The 25,177-nt window shown below is 41.0% G+C and overlaps 1 protein-coding gene across 1 annotated transcript in view; it reads right to left on the reverse strand.

The window, feature by feature from the left end:
• Positions 1-689: 689 nt before the first annotated feature.
• Positions 690-25,177, reverse strand: part of spon1b (spondin 1b) — a 141,743-nt gene continuing 117,255 nt past the window's right edge. Inside the window, exons 9-16 of the mRNA XM_033635432.2 lie at positions 24,508-24,648; positions 24,014-24,089; positions 18,963-19,145; positions 11,250-11,420; positions 7,072-7,239; positions 6,664-6,822; positions 5,765-6,022; positions 690-3,527 (exon numbers count right to left, since the gene is read on the reverse strand). Of these exons, the coding sequence (XP_033491323.1) occupies positions 3,361-3,527; positions 5,765-6,022; positions 6,664-6,822; positions 7,072-7,239; positions 11,250-11,420; positions 18,963-19,145; positions 24,014-24,089; positions 24,508-24,648 (1,323 nt within the window). The 3' untranslated portion in view covers positions 690-3,360. The remainder of the gene's footprint in view (positions 3,528-5,764; positions 6,023-6,663; positions 6,823-7,071; positions 7,240-11,249; positions 11,421-18,962; positions 19,146-24,013; positions 24,090-24,507; positions 24,649-25,177) is intronic.

Here is a 25,177-nt window from a genome sequence, read left to right on the forward strand (position 1 = left end):
ACAGAACTGACGAAACAATGTGAGTAATGTTAAATGTAAAAATAAAAAAAATATATCAACTTGATTATCAAACTACTACAACACAATGTTTGAGTTTGAACCAGTTCTTGTATTTATACTGCTCCCAGTAACATCCTGACCATGAGTTCCCCGTGGGTTATATGATTTTCTATTCTTCTATCTCCATCTAGTGGACTAAAATTGTAAGTACGTTACCAGAGGTGAGAAAGCAGGTAGGACTACAGACTCAAACTGCCATGCAGTAAATAGATGCAGCTTGACAGTTGTTTCACACAATTATCTGAATCTTTAATTATTTGAATCCTTCTATGTGTCTTAGAGTCATCATCCCTTAATCCTTGCATTTACCTGACATTGGCTTTCCTTCCTTATTGCTTGTTTTGCCACAAACCTAATGCTGCATGTGTAAAAGTGATGACTGCAAAATCACCGATTTCTCCCTTTTTACTATTCTTTCCTTCTGACGTCACTAACACCGAACAGATCCCTGTGTCTGCATCATCTGAAACATGTGAGTAGTCATCAGAAACACATCTATAAGCAACTCTTATAAAAAAAAAGTATGAAGGTGTATGAAGGTGTACGTTTTTGAGCTGTTAGTGGAGGCCCTAGGTCTAACCTGAACAGAGAGTTAGGGTTGATAAAAAAAAAGTCAAATGATGTCATGATTTTCACATTTACATTTCTTTTATTGTAAAGGTGATTTCTTAGAAAATAGTCACATGATACAGAGGCAAAGAAATAAAGAGGCCTGAAAACAGAAAAGAGTGAAGTCAAGAAAATATCTACAGAAAATAGAACTTTGGTGATGACATTCTTATTCAAACTGAAATAAAAACATAATCTGCTGTGTAATAATAAAGAAAAACGATCTTGGAGATCACTCTCATCATCGCAACACAATGAAAAGCGCAATAAAAACAACACAGGAAAATAAAGTGTGTTGTAACCAAGGCCCCAGTAACAGTCTACTGCAAGTTGAGCTGTCCTACAGTTTTAATACTGTAGAAACGTCTGCAATGTTTTCAACACAAACCTCTTCTGCAGCCAGAACTCTGCACCAGTGCAGCACAGCACATGTTTAAGACGTGACACTTGGCTCTGTCTCTTTGCGGTTTTCAGGAACCAACAAAGGCAGATACAGTCATTTAGCTATCTGTTTTAAGACAACATCTACGGCAGAGAAAGCATAAAGTCCAATCAAACAGAATTATCTATGCACATGCTAAATTAAGATCTTCTGACAGAGTGAGAGCTATCGCAGGTTTAATGCTACATCAGCTGAAACAACAGATAAACAGCAGTACAGTATATAAAGACTAATTTTAACAGTATAAAACATCTCCATTTAAATGTATCTGTTTATTAGGGAAAGTGTTTTTTAGTACTCATAGTAGTGTCGTAAGTGTTGGTTAGATAGTAGTTATACAGTACATCCATAAGTCTGTAAAGACTTCCTTTATGAGCATCTATGTCTTGCAAAAAAAAAAAAAAAAAGACAGATATCCTACATCTTCAGTGTCGTCTGTTTATATATTTTCTCACTTAAGTGACAGTTGGCAACTTAAAATATTCCATACAAGGGTCGGAAGGTAGTCCATTATTTTAAAATGATGAAGAACTTGGGGAGGGGCCTCTGGTGGTGTAGTGGTGTTTATACATGTGATGCTCTGTTAAAGATAAAACTAACCAAAAGTATATAAAGTAGTTTAATTTGCTCCAGTACTTTTACTTTGACACTTACAAACATACATTTTGCTAATAACTGCTCTGTACTTTCATTTTCTTGCCTTTTTTTAAATAGCAATATTGCGTCTTTATTTGAGTAAAGGATCCAAATACTATAATCATGTCATGCACCATATACATCACAGCTGAAGAGAAAGATGGCAACATGATTGCCAGCCGTCTCGATCTGTGAGATGTACATATTGCTATTTAAGGAGCATATGGTATGTGTAGAGTACTGCAAGGATGACACTTTTTTGTCAGCCAAACCGTAAGTTCACATCGCCCTGGTTCCCTCGTCAAAAACCCAATGGGATTGTTCCATTGGATTTTGGATTATTGCAGAAAATAAGCTCTTTGGCAAACAAAACTTTATGATACTTTCTTGTTCAGCAAGATAATCTTCACAAACGAATTGTGTTTCTGACTTGTAAAGCATAAATGAAATTGCCAGAGTTAAAAGCTAATGTTAGGCTATAAACAACCTTCACTATGACTATGACTTAACATCTCCACCATGACGAGGCTGTAAAGTCACGTTCGCTTGATGATGCTCTGTAGTCTCATTTAGCCACTTATTAGCAACCGCCATTTTGAAGACGCCTAAGAGCTTAAAGTCTCACAAGTGGGGTATTTACTGACATATTTTATGTCGTAGAACAAAATGTGAAAGTCTCTTATGCTTGTGTTAACCACAGACCTTATTTCAGGCATCTAACCAAAAACCCATTCACTTCGAGATGCGGGACCCATAAGTGGAAAAAGCTAACTCATTTCTGGGATTTAGATCTCAGTCCTACACCACTCTATATAGCACCCCCCCCCTGCACAGAGATGGTTATATAATGCATATACACCACTACACCTATGGGGGCATCCATCCTGCATGTCTGATTAAGTTGAAACATTTACATTGTTTTCATTTAGTTTATATTATAAACAGCAGCACACTGCCATTTAGCATGAATAGGATTTGGCTAAAGATGATATGTTGATCCAGATATTACTGTAATAATGCTACTTCAAGGGCGGACTATAGCTATAACAATAGCATGGTATCATTAATGTTTGGAGAAGGCATCTTTGTGTCAGTACATACGATAAAAAGTAGACACATGCCTAAAACACCATAGGTTTCCATGGGTAGTTTTCTCAGACAATACAAGCAGATTTTGGTGAGAATTCCCAGGTAATCCCAGGATCTCAATCTCAATGCTTTTTTATACCCCAGAGAACAAAACTATTGAAGAGACAAAAAAAGTGTGCTGCACTGGCAAAGCCACTTTTTTTTTTTTTTTGCAGGACACAGACACTACTCTCTAATACTTCCATTGTGGTCTAAAGGAAATGTCAGCCCTGTTAACTAAATGCCTACAATGGCTTCACTAAACAGCACATTATCACCTTATCTTCTTTTCCTCCTCCCTCCTCCCCTCCTCTCTACTCAGCTAAACTCATCTCCTGTTTCCAAAGTGTCAAACTAGCACATCATCTCACCCTCACCTCCCCCCCTGTACACAAAAGGTCCCCCAACATCATCTTTATCAAATAAACCCATTCTGTCATGTATTTAACCTGCTGCTCCTCTCCTCTGTAGCTCAGTAGTGCCCCCTAGCAGGGATGAACGTTACAAGCACGGATCTCCTTCCGGTCTTTACAGCTGGCCATCAGAGTGGCTTTAGCTCTTTTCTTCACCATCATGAAACGTTCCTGGATCCCCCCTCCGCACGGTTTGGTACAGTCTGTCCAGCTGGTCCATGGCTGCATTCTGCAACCTGCTGCAAAAAACAACAGACAGTAGCATCTCAGCTCTGGTCTTGTGAAGCTAACCTCTCTACTCTGCGGGGACGCCAACGTCCTCGGTTGACTTTATTGTCTTTCAGAAGCTCTAGAGGGCTGAGTTTTGAAGCTGTAGTGAAGATACTGGTGTCAAAGGAAACAAAAAGACCTAAGGAACCCACTGATATCAGCATGCTTGTCATAAAGGGGGTTAAATAACACTCCAAAGATAGGTTTAAGTTTTGGGAGGGAAGATGGGCAAGGCAGGGGTCCCTTGACCTCTCACTTGAATATATCTAAATAGGTTCTATGGGTATCCACAAGTTTTAAGGGAATGCCCGCTTCATGTTAGTCTCATGCAGTTTTGGGCAAATACCATGCAGTTTATATCATGCTGTCCAGATGCTGTCCCCATAATAGCCATTTCATTTTGGTGAGACAATGGCCTCTAGTTTCCTGGCGCAGCGCAGGGTGGTAAACCCCGTGCAGAGCTAGTTTCGAGCAGTGCAACCTGAGGCGTGCTCAGTTTGGTAGTTTGGCAGACCGAGGTGCGCTGAGATGAGTGTGGCGGCGCAGCAGGGGGAGGTGTCGACAGATCCAGCTTGGCGCAGTGACAGTTTCGTGCCAAAAGGCTTCGCCGAAGGTGCGCTAAAAGCTCACCAGCTGAAACCAGGTCTACTGTCAGTGCAGGTGGAGCGCAGCCGGTGTAAGCCGAAGTTTGGCTGACCGGCGGACAGTGCGCACACGTCACCAAAACCTCACAGGCAGGTTTCCAGAATATCAGGCACATTAACAATGCAATAAATAGCCAAAAAAAAACACTATTCAATGCAACTATCTGCAATCAGCACATAAATGTATCTCTATATCGACTGTCCCGTCACATCTGATGTCAGATCAAAGGGGATTGGCACCGCTTGGCACGTTCGGCATGCGTAATGGAAACCCAACCTGATTTGATTAACACAGCTGCAAACTGAGTTCACATCCCTCTCAGCCAACCACAAACAGCCACAGCATCAGATAGGGAGTATATATTCAGCATCTGTCATCTTAGAAAAGTCAAAAGAAAAGAAACAGAGTGAGACTGTGAGAGAGAAAGAGAGAGCGCGCGCGCACGAGAGAAACGCAATATTGATTTACAATTGTGGTGACCTCCTCCCAGGCTACCTTTGCATCATCAGCCCGTGGAGGTGTGCTCGCAGTTCCATATATTTGGACACTGTGAGCTTGGACCTCCCGGACCAAAACATCAGTTTCCTCCTGGGAGAAGTTTGGCCGTCTGATGCTGCTGCTCTCTTCTGCCATGGCGAATTGAGTAAACTCTCGTTACGCCCTCGCGCGGCGCATTTAAGGGCGAGGAGAGGGGCTCATTTGATTGGTGTGATGTGTGTAAAACCCACTCCACGCCTTCTCTCCTCCCTCTTTCCGACTTGCGTAGGTAGGAGGGACGGAGGTGGGAAAAAGGAATAGCTGCGTCAGGCGCACGGTGTGCCAAACTTGCAAAATCCGCCTGGCCACACCGAGTTGGCCTCCGCCTCGCCCGGTCTGCGAAACTAGAGGCCAATTTCTTTGAAACTTTATCTAGTGATCTGATCTAGTGATTTCTAGGATAATCACAGCCTAATGAAACTTTACAGCTACAAACTACAGACCTCAGGCATTCAGAAGATGGATGGCTTTTATAGATATATTGTCAATAAGGGGGGTTCTCGGCAGTTTCCATCAAATCTCTTTCCTTACAGAAATCTCCAAATGTCAATTTTTTTTGATACCAAATCACAGCATGCATTTTTCTGTGGTGGTCCTTAAGGTCTTGGTGTCTTAATTTGGTATTTTGGAGGCATTTTTGACCCATTTTATCAATTTCCAACTCTGTGTAACAAATGGTATCAACCCACACATAATTGAGCATGGGAACAGCCATCATATAACTCCATCATGTTGCTCTTTCCCCTGTAAACTCTCAACTTTCAAAGTTTGAATCGGCGCCTAAACAAAAAGCAGTGGTAATTACAGATTTAAGACTTGAAAAACTTGACACACAGTGCTAAACTGCATCTGAAATTGATCTTCAGGTTCCCAGCTTTCAGATGATGTATACCACTTCTATATGGAATATTCTTTTTACCTGCCATCTCCCTCTAAAGAGCCCCTGTCCCCTCTAAAAAGACAAAAATGGATGGAGTAAAAGAGGTTCATTATAATGACAATATAATGGATTATTCCCACCAACCTGGCTGCTCTTCGACTGCTCCATCTCTTCCCTGTTTACCCCGTCTCCTTCTCTTTCCTCCTCCACCTCCCCTCTCCTCCTTTGTTTTTGTCCGGCACTTCCTGAGCTTGCATTTCTTCCTCTGGATGGTCTCAGGACAAGCGTTGCCCCCAAACTGCGGCTCCAGTTTGATCATACGGGTTCGAATGGTGTGTCCTTTACCGCAGGACTTGTTGCACTCGGACCACTCGGACCACTCAGAGACCATGCAGTCAACGGCTGGAAGGTTAAGAGGAGGCGAACAAGAGGAAACATCAGAAAAAGAACCGGTTAATGAGAGGCAGATACAGTATTTAAATGTCACAATAGTAGGCAAAGAATAAACATAAGCACAGGAAAAGATTTTGTGGCATATTTCTTTAATTGATTGATAAACTCAAGAGTTTCAGTCTGGGTTCAGTGCATGTTCCAGTTTTAATGTTTCCTCTGCCCTTCCCTCTAAGTGTCAATCAATTTCACTGAAAACTCAAGTGAACTCCTGTGAGATGGAGGGTTGATGAAGATATACAGTCAGTGGTGGAGAAAATATTCAGATCCTTAACTTAAGTTTGCACTGTTAACAGTGTTGACAAAAGAATGAAAGGTAGCATTACTTTGGGAAATTCCACTATGAATGGAAAGTAAGAAGAAAAAATAGAGCTGCAGATGCCAATTAATAAACAAAAAGCTAAGTGATGCACCTGAAAATGGGATAAATACAACAAGCAATAAATGTGAAACTGGACCTTATACTGTATGTATAGACTACATATGAAACAAAACCTGCCCAGCGCAGTGAGTACAGACGTTCAAAGCTGCCTCTCTGGTTTCCCTCTCTCAGTTAGGAAAGAAACCAGCAGCTTTATACTTCCGGTACTTACGGCACTCGGGCAGCATGCACTTCTCTGTCTGCTCCAGCTCCTCAGTGCACCCTGCAGGATCAGACTTCAGCATCCTCTGGCGTGTTCGCAAGCCCCGCCCACACGTCACACTGCACTCACTCCAGTCAGACCAGGGTGACAGCATGCAGGGGATCGTATCTGCAAACAAGCACAAGTATACAAACACACATATTAGAGTTCGTGTTAAGTATCAGGTTAAACTCTCCGTACTTGAAGTAATAAAGGTTGAATCTGATTCATATCAGTGTTTACAGTATCTCTCATCAGTTTGCTTATTCATTACAGCAGACTGAATTGAATTTAAGATTAAATTGACAAACAAATTCCCATGAAAAAAGCGCAAATACTAAAATGCTATAGAGATGAAAGGAAATAAATGTTGCTTACGGCATTCTGGCATCATGCATTTCTCCACTTCAGCCACCTCGGTCTTACACATTGATCCGTCTATAGGAGGCATCTTCACCATGCGCTCACGTCTTCTCATACCCAGCCCACAGGTAACGCTGCAGGGGTCCCACTCAGCCCACTCAGTCACCACGCAGCTGCTGGGTGCTGTGGAGAAGGACAAAAAACACAAGAATCAGTTGCTCTCTTTCAGAAAATGCTTATCATCATAATGATATTTCTTCTCCATTTTCACATCAGAGAATCAATCAGTTATTTTTCACCATATCAAGTCTCAAATCATGAGACAAAACTTTGCCTCAAAATGTAGATAGCTACATGAAAATGTGGTTAAAATTACAGCAGCTTTTATCAGAGGTGCGCCCACATCATGTTATTGGAGTAACTAACCAAACAGTGCTTGCTAAATTCAGTTTTAGCAGCTTTTATAGCCAACCAGCTTACAAAATCACCAACCCAGAACCTGTCAAAGTATTTTTCTGATTATTGTATGAAATAAACATAGTACAAATATTTTTTCAAATGATTTAATCTGAATTTCATGCATTTTCTTTAACTGTAAATCATGCCTAACATTACTTTTACTGTTTAGTTTTAATTAAAATTATTCATTTCCATTTATTACTCTGACATTGATTCTGTATTTCATGTCTTGCTTTTGCTTTTGGAACTTGTGCTCTAGAGAGGCAATACATAAATAGTACATAATAGTATACAAATAGTCAGTGGTGCAATCGAGCAGGGCAGTTGCTTGCCCTCTGGCAAAAATGATTAGACACTGATATTAGTGTCTATAAGAGGTTGTAATGTGCTCATTTTATAAGCTAGCGCAAAGGCAGGTATCTTGTGACAACATAGGACATCCATTGGTGCCAGCCATGCCACCATAGCTTGTTGAGAAGGATGCTAAATAATGCTCCAAATTAGCCTTTATTATTCTCAAGGGAACAACTGGCATGGCCATTTTCAAAGGTGTCCCTTGAACTCTCACCTCAAGATATCTGAATGAAAATGGGTTCTATGGGTACCCACAAGTCTCCCCTAAACTTGAGAGGGCTTGTTCAAAGGAAAGGTTTTGTTTTTTAAAATGTATCCCCTTAAATTAAAGCTATATATTTGTCTGTTTAAGGAAAAGGGCAACCAGTGTATTTGAAAAACAATGAATTCCAACATGTATAGATACATAACACATTAAAACAAGACAGTTGTGGAACTCAAAATGTTAACTGTACCAGCATTAGTCAGTGCAGATAATCAGATAATTAGTAATATTAAGTGTAAAATAAGAAACTAAAGTGTATCAGTATGCAATTCATTAACTCCCCATATTGACATAGTTTTCAAGTAGTTTAACAGCATAATCAAATTTCTGAATTTCAGTTATGGATTTTGGTTTTGGTGTGCCACCCCAAGATTTTCAGTGGCCACATCTGGCCTCCCCAGTGTTTCCCATTAATTAACGAAACTATGGCGGCCCGCCATAGTTTAATTTGACCCGCCATAGTTTCTAAATAAAAGATTTAGGATGCCGAAAGTATTGACTTCTCATGATATAAATAATATCTCGAACGCCGCAGCGTTTTGTGCCGATGTGCTCAGGCTGTCAGATCCAGCGCTCAACAGTGGGAAAAATACGTGTGTGCGAACTGTAAAAAATATTTAGGGGCACATGTGCTCATAAAAAAAAATCAGCCGAAGCAGCCTATATTTTTGTCAATAAAAAAATGATAATCTAACCGCAAATGTTGGAGGAACTCCAGCCGCCTTCCCTCTTCCCTCTTCCCCGTGTGGTTATGGGCGGTTTTCCAAGCCACTGTCAGCACAATGAATCTAAGTCCCACTGTCGGCTGGGTGGAAATAAGTCAAAGGGCTCTAGTTTCCCGGCGCAGCGCAGGGTGGCAAACCCCGCGCAGAGCTAGTTTCGAGCAGCGCAACCCGAGGCGCGCTCAGTTTGGTAGTTTGGCAGACCGAGGTGCGCTGAGATGGGTGTGGCGGCGCAGCAGGGGGAGGTGTTGACAGATCCAGCTTGGCGCATTGACAGTTTCATGCCAAAAGGCTTCGCGGAAGGTGCGCTAAAAGCTCGCCAGCTGAAACCAGGTCTACTGTCAGCGCAGGCAGAGCGTAGCCGGTGTAAGCCAAAGTTTGGCTGACCGGCGGACAGTGCGCACACATCACCAAAACCTCACAGGCAGGTTTCCAGAATATCAGGCACATTAACAATGCAATAAATAGCCAAAAAAATACTATTCAATGCAACTATCTGCAATCAGCACATAAATGTATCTCTATATCGACTGTCCCGTCACATCTGATGTCAGATCAAAGGGGATTGGCACCGCTTGGCACGTTCGGCACGTGTAATGGAAACCCAACCTGATTTGATTAACACAGCTGCAAACTAATGAGTTCACATCCCTCTCAGACAACCACAAACAGCCACAGCATCAGATAGGGAGTATATATTCAGCATCTGTCATCTTAGAAAAGTCAAAAGAAAAGAAACAGAGTGAGACGGCGAGAGAGAAAGAGAGAATGCGCGCGCATGAGAGTAACACAACATTGATTTACAATTGTGGTGACCTCCTCCCAGGCTACCTTTGCATCATCAGCCCGTGGAGGTCTGCTCGCAGTTCCATATATTCAGACACTGCGAGCAGACCTCCCGGACCAAAACATCAGTTTGCTCCTGGGAGAAGTTTGGCTGTCTGACGCTGCTGCTCTCTTCTGCCATGGCGAATTGAGTAAACTCTCATTACACCTTCGCGCGGCGCATTTAAGGGCGAGGAGAGGGGCTCATTTGATTGGTGTGATGTGTGTAAAACCCACTCCACGCCTTCTCTCCTCCCTCTTTCCGACTTGCGCAGGTAGGAGGGACGGAGGTGGGACAGACGAGTAGCTGCGCCAGCGCGCACGGTGTGCCAAACTTGCAAAATCCGCCTGGCCACACCCAGTTGGCGAAGCGCAGGTGCGCTGCGCCGCCCCCGCCTTGCCCGGTCTGCGAAACTAGAGCCCAAAGTGTGGAGAAGAGGGACCAGGAAAAGCGGTGGACCTCCAGGGAAGCCTGCTCCGTTCTCCCCGCAGTTAGGGACCGTTCGCCACAGTACTGCTGCTGGGCAGGGTGGAAATAAGTCCTGCAGAGTTTCAGAGGACCTGGAGAATGTTTTAGGATAGTAATAACATTATATAAGATAATCATATTACAAAGATAATATAAGATTTAATAACATTAAAGACAAAATGAAATTGCAATACTTTTTCAAAACTATGAACAATTTGTGATGGCACCCATTTAAATAGTGAAGAAGTAAATAGTTACTTCACTCAAGTAAAAGTATAAATACTGCAACGTAAAATATACTCCATCACAAGTAAAAGTCCTACATTCATTTTTGTACTCAACGAAAAGCAGCATTTGAATGTTATACCAGTAGCAAATTTTTACTACTTTATACTGTACATTGCTGGGTAGTTCGATCTATAACGATGTATTCAGTGTCAGAAACCGATCATATGCTTTCCAGGTATAAAATAAAAAGGCCAAACTAGTAGCTGTGAAGAAATGTGGTAGAGTAGCAGCAGGTTAACATCAAATGGAAATACTAGAGTACAAGTAACTCAAAATTGTCCTTTAGTACAGTACTTTACTGGAATAAATGCACTTAGTTACTTTCCAACACTGATGATGCAGTATATGGTCTTGAAATTTGAATACAGGAAAAGACTGTTTGAATTCTAGTCTTAAGGAAATATTAATTTTATGAACTTAAAGTCAGTATTGGCATACTAGGCACACCATAAGCACACATGAACATTTTTATAACATACGGCCACTGCTTGCAAACCAAAAAAGCTTCAGATAAAAGTGAGTAGTTATTTAGACAAAATAAAAATGTACTTCCCCTCTTTTGCCTGTAGAGGTGAACACACTCTTCCAAAACTCATTTATGGAAGTGCAGTACAAGTCATAAGGGAGTTTGATTTATATGGAAAAAATTATTTTCAAGGCACTGTTGATTTGGCTAAATCCTGGAAGAGAATTTCATTTAGAACATTTGAAAATTCAATAAGGATTTGTGTAATTAGTTCATTTGAAAGTCTTCACAGAAACGTACAAAAAGTCACAAATGCACACAGTAATAATGTTAGGAGAGACTCACAGCATTCATCGTTGACAACACACTTCTCTGTCTCCTCAGTCTGGAGCTGGCAAAGCGAGCCGTCCTCAGGATACTGTTTGACATATCGCTCTCTAGACCTCATCCCCATCCCACAGGACACACTGCAGGCTGACCAGCTGATCCACTCTGACATCATGCACGTTGATGGCTCTGTCCACCGGAAAAAGAAAAAGCAAGTAGCAACAGACGCTATTAGAAGATCCGAACATTTCATATCTTTTTTTCCTTTCTCTTTGTGAGGTTATCGTTAGAAAATGGTCTCATCATTTGCAGGTGCAGTGGCCTTGCTGCTATTCCTCATTGTAACCATTAGATAAGTAGTTCCACTGCCGGAGCAGAGAGTAATATAAATAAGCAAGTTTTGGTCAAATTTTGAATGCCAGTGTAAAAGGTTCAGTGTCAGGAGCACTGTGAAAACACACAACACTTCAGGGCCCTTACATTCCTGTGTTATTAATACATGATAGTGTATAATGATAATGAAAAGACAGGTGTTGCAGTCCAGTTGCCAAATGAAAATGTAAGTTTAATACATTTCTGCAAACCACAGATAAGTTACATCTGTTTATTTTATATATATCATATCTACGTTTTGAAAGTGACATAGCATATGAGCTGACTTTGTTACTGGGAGGTGGAGAGGATGGTGGAAGGTGTATCACCTAGGCGAGAACTCAGCCAGTCTGCAAACAACAAAACAGTTTTATTTTTCTTCATCACTGTGTTACCAGTGTTTTTTTAGGAACCAAATGTGGGTGTTTGGTAGTGACATTTCGCTGTTTTTTCCACAGGGATAAAGTGGCTGTTTTTCACCGAGACATTGCTGCATTTACAGCCAGATTAGTACAACAACAAGCGGTTGTTTTATACCAAAACATACATGCCTTCTCTAACTGTGACTGTCCCACCAAAACCATTTTTTAAGCCCAAACAAAAATAAAAAGTGGGCGTATTGTTTTGACGTATCCGCTGCATAATAACATAGAAATGTAATGTATCCGCGGTTTGCAGAGATGTACAATGCCAACATTTTTTCTGGTGATTAGATTGGTCGTTGTCTCCAAAACAATATGTTCTTAAAAATGTTGCCTTTTGTCAGCAGTGCAACATGTGAAGAGTTTCAAAGAAGAGACAAAGAGATCATGGAGGTCAGAGTTGAGAGTTGGTTACAGAAAAGCACCTCTGTGCTGACAAAGATTCGGGATTTGCCTGAAAAGTAGTTATTTTTTTATGAAGAGGGCTCCAAACTTAGTCTGTTGACTTGTGAGTACCCAGTGGCAGCCATGATAACATCAGGAAGAATTTGCTATAAGCAAAGTTTAAAGGAGAATGTGTAATGTTGACAATTCCAGTCGCATATACTAACAAACAAACAATGACTGACAAGTTATCACTGTGAATGTTTAAAGCTGTTCTTTACCAATATGGAGAGGAGAGGTTTAAACCCTCGCTCAGCCTGCAGGTCGCAGCAGTGTTTTAATATTTCTATGGTAAAATATGTCAGGGAGAAGTTTTGATTATTTAAACAGCTGTGCTTTAGAGCTCTGATTGAGGTTGGCTATGTTTTATCAGAGGGCCAACCACAATTATAGGTTTTAAAATTCAGTCTGTGACTGTGTAACTCTAGCCTGGTGTATTTCATATTTATTGTGGCTTCACTCATCACTGAACTCTTCTCCATAGTGAGTGGATTATGGTACTGGACATATGATGTTTTCACTAAATGTCAAGCAAAGTGTGGTGTTGAGTGTCTAGCTGAGAAATACTTCGACCTGTCAGCAAGAGATGCCACCAACCAATGCTACAGCTACAGAATACCACAGAATGCAAATGTGCAATGGAGGTCAAAAAATAACTTAATCATGAATGAATAAATACATAAATGAATAAATAAATTAATACATAAAGAGTTCTGAGTTATATAAAAATGCTGAAATAAATAGAAAAATAAACAATTTAATAAAAAATGGAATAAATAAATAATGTCCATAATTCAATGGGACATTTTTTTAATGTATTTCCACATTTTCATATATCTGCATGCATTGGTTTGGAATTTCTACACCTCTACTTTTATTTTTCTTTATTCCTAAATTATTCCTATTCATTTTTTCCTGTTTATTATTACTTATTCCTATATTTATTGATCTCTGTATTTCTGTATCTGTGTGTTAATTAGGTGGGTGGTCATAGCCTCACTCTAAAGCAGGATAATAAATACGTAAACAAACAAATACAAAAAAACCTTAAATAAATATAAATTGGTTTTATTTCATGCATTGAAATTTTAACAAACAAACCTTACCTAAACCTCACAGCACAAATAAACAGCCTTGTTCAAAAAACAGTTTTGGTCTCTCAAGTTACTTTTCCCATTCATTAGAGCTGTACCTGGGGTAAATGTTTCTATAACTAACCCATTTGAAGTTTATTAAGACTTTAAGCTACATATTATTAAGGGCGTGGATGCTGTGAGTGGCAGGCTGTGTGTGAGGCGTCACCAATCTATATGTCATATCGCCCCTTTGCTCCTCCACAGCACCAACCTCTCGTCCAAATATGGTGGCTACGAACATTATTTTCATACTGTCTGTGGAGGACACCCATGGGATAAGGATGACTTAGAAACTCCAAACGAAAAGGAACTACACAGCTATAACAGTAGCTGCGATAGTACAAAGACAGTACCCTCCTAAACGACAACCAATCTACAGCCAGGATGGAACCAGGGACCTTCAGATCTTCAGTCTAATACTCTTTGAACTGAGCTATTTCAGCTTTGGTAACATACTGAAGTCAAAACTTCAGCAAGCAATTGGCTTGAAAGGAATACTTGAACCCAGGTCCTCTGGTCACAGGACACACTCCCTACCCACCACACCAGAATTCTCTCAAACAGCTACTTGTATTTCAGTCTTTTAAGTCATCTCAAAGTTGAAGGTGCCATTTTCAATAAGTTCTTCCTTCGAAACTGCTTCAACTCTCTTTTAATAAGGCAAGTAGCCTGAGGGACGGTCCTATTCACAGCATGGGCCTGAGGGAGTGAAAGTCAATATGTATGACCCTGGCTTGTATCAGCTGAAAAGTGAACTGCAGCTTCTCTGGCTTAACAAGGCTCCACTCTGGTGTATTTTATCACGATTAGCCAGCATGGCACTTCAAGATCTCCCTATTCTTCATATACAGAGAGTCACTACACAGTATAAGTCTAACTGCCCTTTACTGCCATCTTCTTCAAACAACCTCTCCTGAATAAAGCCCAGGTGCAGATAGTACATTTAAAGTGAGCCAGGAAGAGGCGATTATGCGAGAACAGACCTGTAAATAAAATTATATTGAGAAATGATAGATTTTCCCTTGACTCACAACACTTGACTCAGTAACACTCTCTGCCTTCCAACAATCTGAGAACAGCATTGCTTACTGCCTGTGGCCTAATAAAGCAGAACTAAGTGAATCATTAATAAAAGATACAGGTATCTTCAGCTCTGGACGAGGCCTCCAGAGAGCCAAAGTGTTTCCCAGGAATATAAATCATCCTGGGCATCGGCCCTCGTCCTGCCCCGGCATGAACCCCACAATTATCAATCTCCTGCCGCACGCTAACGGAGCACTAAATGAAAACAAAGGAGGGGTGCTCAGGAACAAAAAGCTATCTGTGTTGCTGTCTGATGTATGGATACGAAAAGCTGTGACGGGTGGGAGCGTGTGTGTGTGCGTGTGCGTGTGCGTGTGTGTGTGTGTGTGTGTGAAAGAAAACCCTTCAGCCTTGAACAGTCTGAGCTTCACTCGTCCAATGACTGGTAGACATCCTGAGAACAAGAGGAGAAGAGTGAGGAAGGGGAAGACAGATGCTGACTGCGCTGCCTCTCAGCATTTGTTCCAAACTGACAACTTCACTGGAAATTGGACAAAAGCAACCTTCTGCGGTGTTGTACGTATGTATGTGTTTGCTGCGGGACTGTGGGCAGTTACTTGCAGGAATAGGGCGTCAAACTGACAACTTAGACAGAAATCCAAAAAAGAAAAAAAAAAATTCTCCTTTGACAACAGCAAAGAATTAGAATTACGGCAAACCAGTCAAGTTGCAGTTTCAGTTTACATCCATGTCTGTATGGACTCATATGTAGCCATGGCGGCTGACAATGCTTCAAAAATGGATGTTGCTGCAAAGAAGCTACAAATTTAAAAAAAAAAAGGATGCTTCACACACCGTCACCGTCAATTTCCTCAAGGCATTCTTGAAATTTCACATTCATAACTATCAGAAGGACAGAAGGTCAAGGTGACCCTGACCTTTGACCACCAAAATTTAATCAGCTTATTGTTGAGTCCAACAGGACGTTTGTGCCAAATATGAAGAAACTCCCTCAAAGTTTAGATATCGCGTTTACAATAATGAAATGGGGCTGTGGGCAGTGGTTAGCATTGCTTAGCACAGCAAATGGCTCCTGGTTCAAACCCAGGGTGGGGGAGCCCTTCTGTGCGGAGTTTGCACGTTCTAGCCATGTCAGCGTGGGTTTTCTCCAGGTACTCCGGCTTCCTTCCTGTGATAGTCTGGCGACCTCTCCAGGGGTGTACCCCTTCTCTCACCCAATGACAGCTGGGATAGGGTCCAACAGGATAAGCAGTTATGGAATGAATAATGAAATGGATGCAAGATCACAGTGACCTTGACCTTTGACCACCAACATCAAATTATATCAATCTTGAGTCCTACTTGACATTTGTGCCAAATTAAAAGAAATTACTCAAGGCTTTCTTCATATATTGCATTCAGGAGAATGGGATGGATGGACAGATGGACAACCCAAAAACATATTGTCTCTGGCCTTGGCTATTGCCAGCCTGGAGGCAAAAAAATTTGAGAAAAAGAGAAAGGTTGGCTCACATCTATCATCAGCTTTGACCTGTGACTTTTTGCTTTGTTAATGTGTTTGTGTCTTTGCATCTCTCTGCATAATAACCATGTTCCTGAACTTACACAATCTGCGTGTTACTCTTGTTATCTTTAATACACTGACAACAAGAGCATGGTGCATTGATTTCTTCTAGTCAAAGGTAAATACAATCAAATCCTGGTTTAAGCATCCTGGAAGCAGGAGAACGCTAAGCATTAACAGCTGATCCACATAATCTTACGTTGCAGTGAAGTAATTAGGGTATCCAGTCACCAGTGTTTACACTCTGTGATGAGGGATTTACACTATTTTGTGACATATCCTCTTGATGCGGCCATATTAACTTCACATGTGCCCTCTCATTGTTTTTAAAAGCCAGCGTCTGCTTTAACAGTCAGCTCCTGGCTCCAGATTTCTTTATAATCACAGAGCTGCCACCCATTTTTTTCTGTTTTACCTCTACACTCTATGATCCTTTGCAACAATAACCACAATAGTTACACAATTATGTCTCTGGATAAAATCATTCCACTGGGCTGTGAAATATAAATGAGGCAGCAGCTTTGTGTTTTCACAACATATTCCATCAATTTAAGCCAAAATGAAGCATCCACACTCACTGAGTCTGTTTCAGTCAGAATGAGATAATACCTGAGCTTTAATCTGCTTATTATTTTGAGGGTTCACTGATCACCCCTCTTGTTGATAGGAAATGAACGTCCCGGCTCTGAAAGGATTAAAGCAAAGGAAATGCGATCTTTGTTTTTTGATGCTTATTTGTGTGATGAAGTGCAGGAGAAGACAATGATATCAGTGTTTTTATATTTACGTAATAACATTAACATTTTTGACTGTCTAGGAGATAAAAATTACATAGTTTATCATATATTTCGTTCAACAAGTTCAGAAATGCACCCTGAAACACAGTGCATGTTCTTGTTAATGTATATGTACATGGCACGTCCACATAGAAAGTTGGATGGGTCTGTATTCTGTATACTATTGAGAACAAGACAACAGGGCCTCAGTAAGTGTACCACAAATTACTATCAGTGGTGCAACATTTTTCAATTTAGAGCAGTATTTGGCACAAATGTCCACTCAATGATGAATTAAATAGCTTTAACTGTTTAAAATAAATGAATAGCCTTGGACACAGGGAGGATCAGGCAGAGGATCAAAGTCTGATAATTAAAAGATATAGATAAATATTTATGGGCTTATTGTATGAAACACAATAAGCAAATACTGAGGTTAGCACAACAAATGGAATGGCATGCGATCAAGTCACTATGACGAGCGCATAATGCACAAGAGCTGGAGGACCCACCTGCTGGTTACCGGTGTGCTGGTCAGCTACAGCAGCACCAGAGAGAGAGTTATCCATAAGAACGGGACTGTGTACCGGCGTTTTTCTGCAGTTGTAGGGGACGTGAATGGAAACACATCCAACATACACTAACATCACTTTTATATGCAGATCACAAAAAGCAGACATGGGCATATGAATGGAAACACTGGACATGATAATGCATATGATCACCAGCACCCTTCTATAAGGTAGGGTAAATAACATATAAAAGCACGGCGTTACAAGCCGACAACAATTCTTTTTCTGGGGAGTTGGGCTTTGGCTTAGTATTTTATGTTATGATTTCAGACTGGCCGGGTATGGGCCTCAAACGCACACGGGTTGGTTTGGTTTGGGTTGTAATTTTTTCAGCCTGTTGAGAACTCTACCCCCAATGTCCTCAAATTCTTAAAATGCATCTGCGTACACCATACCTGTTAGGGGCTGCTGCCCCTGGCCTCCTGTCATTTTGCAAGAGTTGTCCCCTAGGCAAAGTATCCCTGAGCATCCTTGCTCTACAGCCATGCGAGTGGCTCTGTGAGGCTTTACTTGACACATTGGTGCTTTAAGCTAAATGCTAACATGCTCACAACAGCACATTTGGCAAACTGATAACAATATTTACTGTGTAAGCATGTTAGCAATTGCTTATTAGTATGTGCAACAAATACATAAAATAAATAACTTAGGCCATTGGAAATGACAAACCAAAGTATCTGATCAATTGATACACGCATTATTACAATCCATACTGTTTAAAACATGAATGTCTGCACTAAATGTCATAGCTTGTTCAATTGTAAGTCAGTCTGCTCTGGACCAAAATGTGGAACAGGCTGCTGACGCCCTCCCCAGACCACCGCCGTTAGTGTTACTCTTAAAACACATTACCACTATGTTTTGCAGTATGTTCCATTAAGTATTTCTGCTGTTGTTCAAAGCAGCTATCAGTCATTTTGGAAGCTGCTGAACTAATATTTAACATCTGCTTGTAAGAAAATGGCATGCTCCAGGTTTTCATGAGTGTTAATGCTCTTTAGTGAGATAATGTTTCTCTTTCTGGCCCTGTTCAGAGGGAATTAAAGAGCAGTTACATTCAACGTAATGAGGGAAATAAAGAATTATCTGCTCTCCTACTTTGGCTGTGTTACTGGAAGTGCTTAGACACAGCCAAATGAATGGTATTTATTGGTGGAAAACTGGCTGTGAGTGCTTGTTCTCTTCCAAATCCTCCATTATTATCTCCATGAATCTATGAATGAACCTCATCCCAGTACAAGTACAGATGACCACTTACACGCAGCAAGTACAGTGGAGTGCCCTGCTCAAGGACCTCCCTACTTACATTTTCCCAGTAGGTACAAGGATTCACGGCTATGGTCCCCCACTCTCAAACCTAACTTCTCATAAGGTCACTTTACTGTATCTGTGTGTTTTTACCCTCCAAACTGCATCCCGGTCCCATGCAGGGCTGGAAATCTTGAGTGTGGGGACATGGCACGCTGAGGTCCAGCTGGGCTTTCAGCATTCTCTGCCTCATCCTGCGGCCTTTTTCACATGTAGCACTGCTACAGGCTGACCAGGGGGACCAGCCTGAGTAGATACACGTCTCTGGTGTGTCATCTAAGAGAGAAACACACACAGGATGTTTAGTGAACGCTGGAGATAAAAAAATAATTAAAATTACCACCTAGCAGTTGTATGCCTCCATGAGCCAGTCAAGTTGCAGTTGACCATTTACATTTTTACGTTTGTGAAAACACTGATGCTTCACTCACAATTATTCAGTATCTGACCAAATGTCTCAACTTCGTTGCCTGAGATATTATATTGAACAATGGCCAGAAAAGTGTTTGATGTCACAGTGAAGTTGACCTTTGATGTTTGGATATAAAATGTCCACACTTTTATTCTATCCTGTCTGACATCCATGTGCAAATTTGTCATAATTAACATATGAATTCTTGAATTATGGCTAAAAACATGTTTTGTGAGGTCAGAGTGACCTTGACCTTTGAAGACCAAAATCAAATCAGTTCAATATTGAGTCCAAGTTGACATTTGTGCCAAATTTGACAAAATTCCCTCAAGGTGTTCTTGAGATATCACGCTCATGAAAAAGACATGGATACAGGGTCACATTGACCTTGACCTTTAAAATCTAATCGGTTCATTGTTAAGTCCAAGAGGATGTTTGAGAAATTTTAGGAAACTCCCTCAAGGAGTTTTTCTCCATGAGAATGAGACAGATGCAAGGTCACAGTAACCTTTATCTTTGACCTTCAAAATTGAATCAATTTATCATTAAGTCCAAGTAAATGTTTGTGCCAAATTTGATGAAATTCTCTCAATTCTTGACATATCGTGTTCACAAGAATGCGACTGATGCAAGGTCATAGTAACCTTGACCTTCAAAATGTAATTGGATTATTGTCCATGTGAATGTTTGCGCCAAATTTTAACAAATGTGAAAACACAAATGTGTGAAAAAAGGTGTTTTTGACATATCACGTTTACAGAATGCAACAGATGAGGTGACAGTCACCTTGACCTCTGACCTACGACTACCAAAGTCTAAGCAATTCATTGTTGAGTCCAAGTGGACTTTATGCCAAAATTTAAGAAATTCCCTCAAGGTGTTGTTGAGATATTGGGTTCAGAGAATGGGATGGATGGATGTCAGGACCTCTATGCAAATGCACAGAAGGACAACCTGAAAACATAATTCCTCCGGCCACAGCTATCGCCAGTGCAGAGGCATAAAAAAGAGGGATTTTAATATTTTTGTTGAAATCTTCTGCTCAGTGGTTGACTGGTATTGCATGGTTTACTCGTTAAATTTGCTTACAGAACTTCCTTTTGCATTTCATTTCACTGCAGCAGCTTTGTCACAGTAAGAGGAGGGGGGAAAGACAGGGGATGGGGCTGACATTGATTATTTGACATAGTATCCAAAGGTGATTACTGCAGGAACTGGACCACAAGAGACCACAGACTGACATCTGAGGGGGAGAGGAAGGATAGAGTTGGAGAGAAAGAGAAGAGTGTGATTTGTGAATGTCTCGCCCAATTATCAGTGGTAGCAGAGCTACAAGACGTAACAGGGGTACTGGCTTCAATTAAAAATGCTCTCTTGGGGTTCAGAGAGGCAGAGAAAATGAGAGGAGAGGCAAGAGAGAATATACCGTCAGGCCTCAGGGACAAACCTGAGTGGGTCCAATTCTCTAGGATAACTTGTAATGACAGAGGAGAATGAGGGAACAAAGGAGCTAGAGTCGCAGAGAGGAAGGTGAAAGGAGAGTTGGGCTGATGTGTAAGTGAAAGCAGTGAATCTCTAGGCGGACAAAGGGGACCAGCCTTGTCTCCGTAGTGTCATCTCACACAGAGACGAGGGGAAACGGGAGAAAGAGAGGACAGGTAGAGTACGACAGGAGGAAAAAGGTGGGTGGAAAGAAGCAAATGGTCTATAACTGACTGAGGAAGACATTTATTAGGCGGCAGGAGACTCTTGTTAAGAATTGTCATCAACTATAAGGTTGCAGCACTGATCCCTAGAGGGCCAGGTTATACTCAAAAATAACTAACTTGTGCAGTGTATTGTCTGACCATGTTTAAAATCTAAAGTGATTATAACCCTTCTGAACAATCACACTTGAGAGCAGGGTAAAGCCAGCCATCACAGGGAGGTGGAACATAATATTGGAACACAATTTCATCCATGCATTTATGAGTGTTGCAGTGAAATAAATAAATGTATAACAAATGAAAAAAAAGGGAAGGTGAAGTTGGAGTAATCGTTGTGAATTTGTTGTTGCTGTTTGTATCTACATAGGGAGCGGTTCCTTGTCCATATAGATTGCCATGTTTCACCATCATGAACCTACAGTAGCTCAGAACAGACAAACCAAACATTAGCTCTAGATTGGGCAATTTGTGTTTTAACGTTTTCAGGGTGGCCACTGTAGTTTTACATGCTTAGCACATTGGAGAAGTTTCAGTTGGTTACAACCTCACCGCTAGATGCCACTCAATCTCAGAACCCATTGGCTTTTGTCTGACGGCAATAAGGCCTCTTGGGGCAAGGGCCAATATTTCGGGCTGATCCTGTGTAGCCAGTGGATATCCAGGCCAAGACTTCCTCTTCCATGCACTGATTATTTTGGCCAATCTCTATAAACAGATATCTGCACATGAATGCAGATAATTACAATTTCTTTTTTGAAGCTAAATCATTGTCGCTCTGTAGCCGACGGGTCCCAAGACTGCATTTAGTCCAATGAGTTCTTCTTCTCCACATGGACTGTTTACTTGCTGATACTTCTGATACCAAAATCTTGTCCAGTAGTCTACAGTTCCTGCACAAAGAATCTGTTTATAGACATTACATGCCACTAAATCCTACACACCAGACTTTTAATATATTACTATTTTCCTTTGCTAAATAAGTTTTGGGGAAACCATGCATGCTGCCTAGATTATGCTCACTGACAGTGGTTTATTTCAATCCAGGAATTGTGGCATTATTTATCTGCACAGAAGTGATGTGGAGGAGGTAGGATAAGCATTGAAAAAGTCAACATGTTCTGTCTTGTGCCTATTTCACCAAGGCCACAGTCTTTTTCTAACCTCAAGGGAATAGATAAGTATGAAGCTAGCCAGGGGGTAAGCTTAGCTTAGCATAAAAACTGGAAGTAATAGCTTGCCTGACTGTCAAAAGGTAAAAAATATTATACTATCTCATCCATACACAAAAAGACAACAAGTGATTTTAAAGGACTTATGTGCTGCATCTGTCTCTTGGCAAATAGTGGTTGGGCTTAGTAAATTCCTGGACCTTACTGTGATGACAGGACACTAGGAAGTCTTTGCCCCCAGCAAAAATAGAAAGAGAACAAGAAGAAGAAGAAGGTATATTTTTATTAATCTCTTGCAGTGAGATAAAGTGGCCACACAGTAGAATTCTATCCATCACATGATGCCATGCAGTGCAAAAATACTTTTCCCATAAACTTACTTGGCAAAAGAGATGTCTGTAAATCAGTGTATTTTTTTGTAATCACAACCCCCGCAAAATGACTTGTTTCACTATCAGAATTTGATCCATTCGGTCTCATTATATTATGAAAGTTAGCAGAGCGCTAAATCAGAAGTGGCTGGCTCGTCCAGTGGAAGTCTCTAGTGCACTTGCTCTATGGGCCACACAGTGCACAGTGTGGAAGCAGTGCCGATCCGGGTAATTTCATACATGGCAGTTGAATTTTTTTTGGCTTCATGCGTCACTGAGCAACTTTCTAAGGAATAATCAGGGTCCTGCTTCCAATGCTGTATCCAGTTCTCTCTATACATCCATGCTTGAACCAGCAAACCTCCAATTCCCAAGCCAGATCCCCACACATTGAGCTAGCACATAAGAAACAACAGCCAACATTTTAATTGATGCGCTTTGGAGTAGCCGAGTAGCATTACTTTTCTCACAACATCTATGCTAATACAAATTAGTTGTTTATGAATGCAATTTTTAGGTGGCAGGGTTAAAAAAATCCTAAATGTTTTTGTTTTGTTGTGGTCCCCATCAGCACACAAATATCACAGCAAAAAATGCCAGAGAGAATTTGAGAAAGAGGGAGAGAAGTAGACATTCACTTTGGTTATTTATGACATTACAGATAAAACTGTAAGGTGGCAGTCGCAAAACAGATTTCATATGCAGTACTGCTGAAACATCATTGTCCAGAGTGACAGGATCTGTGATGCATCACAGAATATAAATTATGTTTGATAGGGACAGGACTTGCTCTGCAGCAGTCTGTTGCCCACCCTCTCACAGCAGGGTGGAGACAGAGCCCTGCCAGATGTGAGATCTGACTACCTGACCTGAGCCCATCTGAGACTGCGTAAACCAGTTGTGTCTATAATGAGCTATGTGTGTGTCCTTGGGCATCATGAGACACTGAATCCACACAGTTTATGCTCAGTCTGTAAGTTGGAAGTTAAAGTGGATGTTTTATAAACACAGTGAATTGAAAAGTTCAAAGAACACAAAGGAATGCAATATCATGTTATGACAGGGTTTGAATAATTACTTAATCACTCCATTAAGCCCTTTAGTTAATCCATTATTTTTTATTTGGGGTCTTTCCCTTAACAACTGTAATCAAGAAAGTGTGTGTACAGTACACGTATACTTGTACTTGCTACATAGTGAGCACCAAAAGAGGTTTTTAACCAGCAGAGTGAGGACCTTTTTGGACAGTGAGGACATTTTGTCCCTCACTTCTCCAGTGACCTGTTAGAAGGTTTAGACTTGACCAAGGTAAAGAATTGAGTTTAGGTGAGGGTTAGGGTGAGAATTGGAGATAGACATTTAGTTTTAATGGTTAAGGTTAGGGTAAGGGGCTAATGTACGGTATGTTTTAGGCCAATGAAGGTCCCCACAAAGATACCATGTACAGAGATGTGTGTGTGTGTGTGTGTGTGTGTGTTTACTGTACCTTCCTCCTTCTCCTCCTGTCCAATATCAGCTACGATGTCATCTATGGTGTCTGGGACCACATTACACTGCTCCCCCTGCACACACAAGGAAAGCTATTATAACAATGTTATCTTGTACAGACCACCATTTGCTGTGTGTGTGATAACAGTATTTCATGAGTCGTGTGTGTTGTGTCAACATAGCTCCAGCAGGGATGAACAATTTGAGAAAAATATCTACTGTAAATACAGTTTCTCTGGCCAATATCATGACTGAATTGGCTAGAATGCTACCAAAAAGTAGGCTACTGAATTCTTGGTCCGTCTCTATCTGTCTACTTAACCACCTTCTTGCGAGTCTGATTGGTCTCTCAGTAGTCTTTCTGTGGCAACATGGTTGTACATGTCTGAAAATTTTGTAAAAAGCCAGAATGTGGCATTTTTGTGTGGATTTTTTTTATATCAAGAAATAGTCTATATAAATGCATACCCACTTTTAGACATTACATTCTACCTTTCTAGCGATGCGTTCCACCACCAGTCTGGCTACAGGTGTAATTGCCCCTCCCTCTGGGTCGTAGAATGGGCTTTGGGGGTGGTCCAAACTGGTCAAGGGTCGGATCTTCTCCTGAGGAATGGTGGGCTTGTTCGGTGACTGAAAGAAGCCCAAATGAGAGAGTAAATGAACAAATTCGATAAAAAGTTTAGCATTCAAAGGTTCAACCTGCTGTAATCAGTATTTTTATATTAACAATGGATCAAATGACTGTGTCATGTGAAAGGTTTTGCTTGTGCTAACAATCCACAATCAATTGACTCTGCAATTCCCCTCAGCTTTAAAGAGCATTTTAGCACCTTTTATACCATTGTTTTTAGATTTACAGTCTGCAACTTTACAGTATTGTTTCAGTTTAGATGCCTTTACATAGCGGGATTGTGACAAATAAACAACACAAAAATGTGAAATATTTGCCTGCAAATATTTCAGAACTATTCATGCCAGCAGCAAGTTAATTTGCGACAACTACCGGGATCCTTTTGACCCAGAGCAGCGTCTGGCAGTCTGTCTGAGGTAAGGTGTTGTATACTCTAAGCTACTGTCAGCTATTTAGTTGTGTTTCCTTTTGACAAAATGCTCTGAGTGAATGTGAGTTCCCTCTGGTAAACAATGTTTATGTCTAGGG

The sequence above is a fragment of the Epinephelus lanceolatus genome, chromosome 5 (assembly GCF_041903045.1).
Source record: "Epinephelus lanceolatus isolate andai-2023 chromosome 5, ASM4190304v1, whole genome shotgun sequence".
NCBI lineage: Eukaryota > Metazoa > Chordata > Actinopteri > Perciformes > Serranidae > Epinephelus > Epinephelus lanceolatus.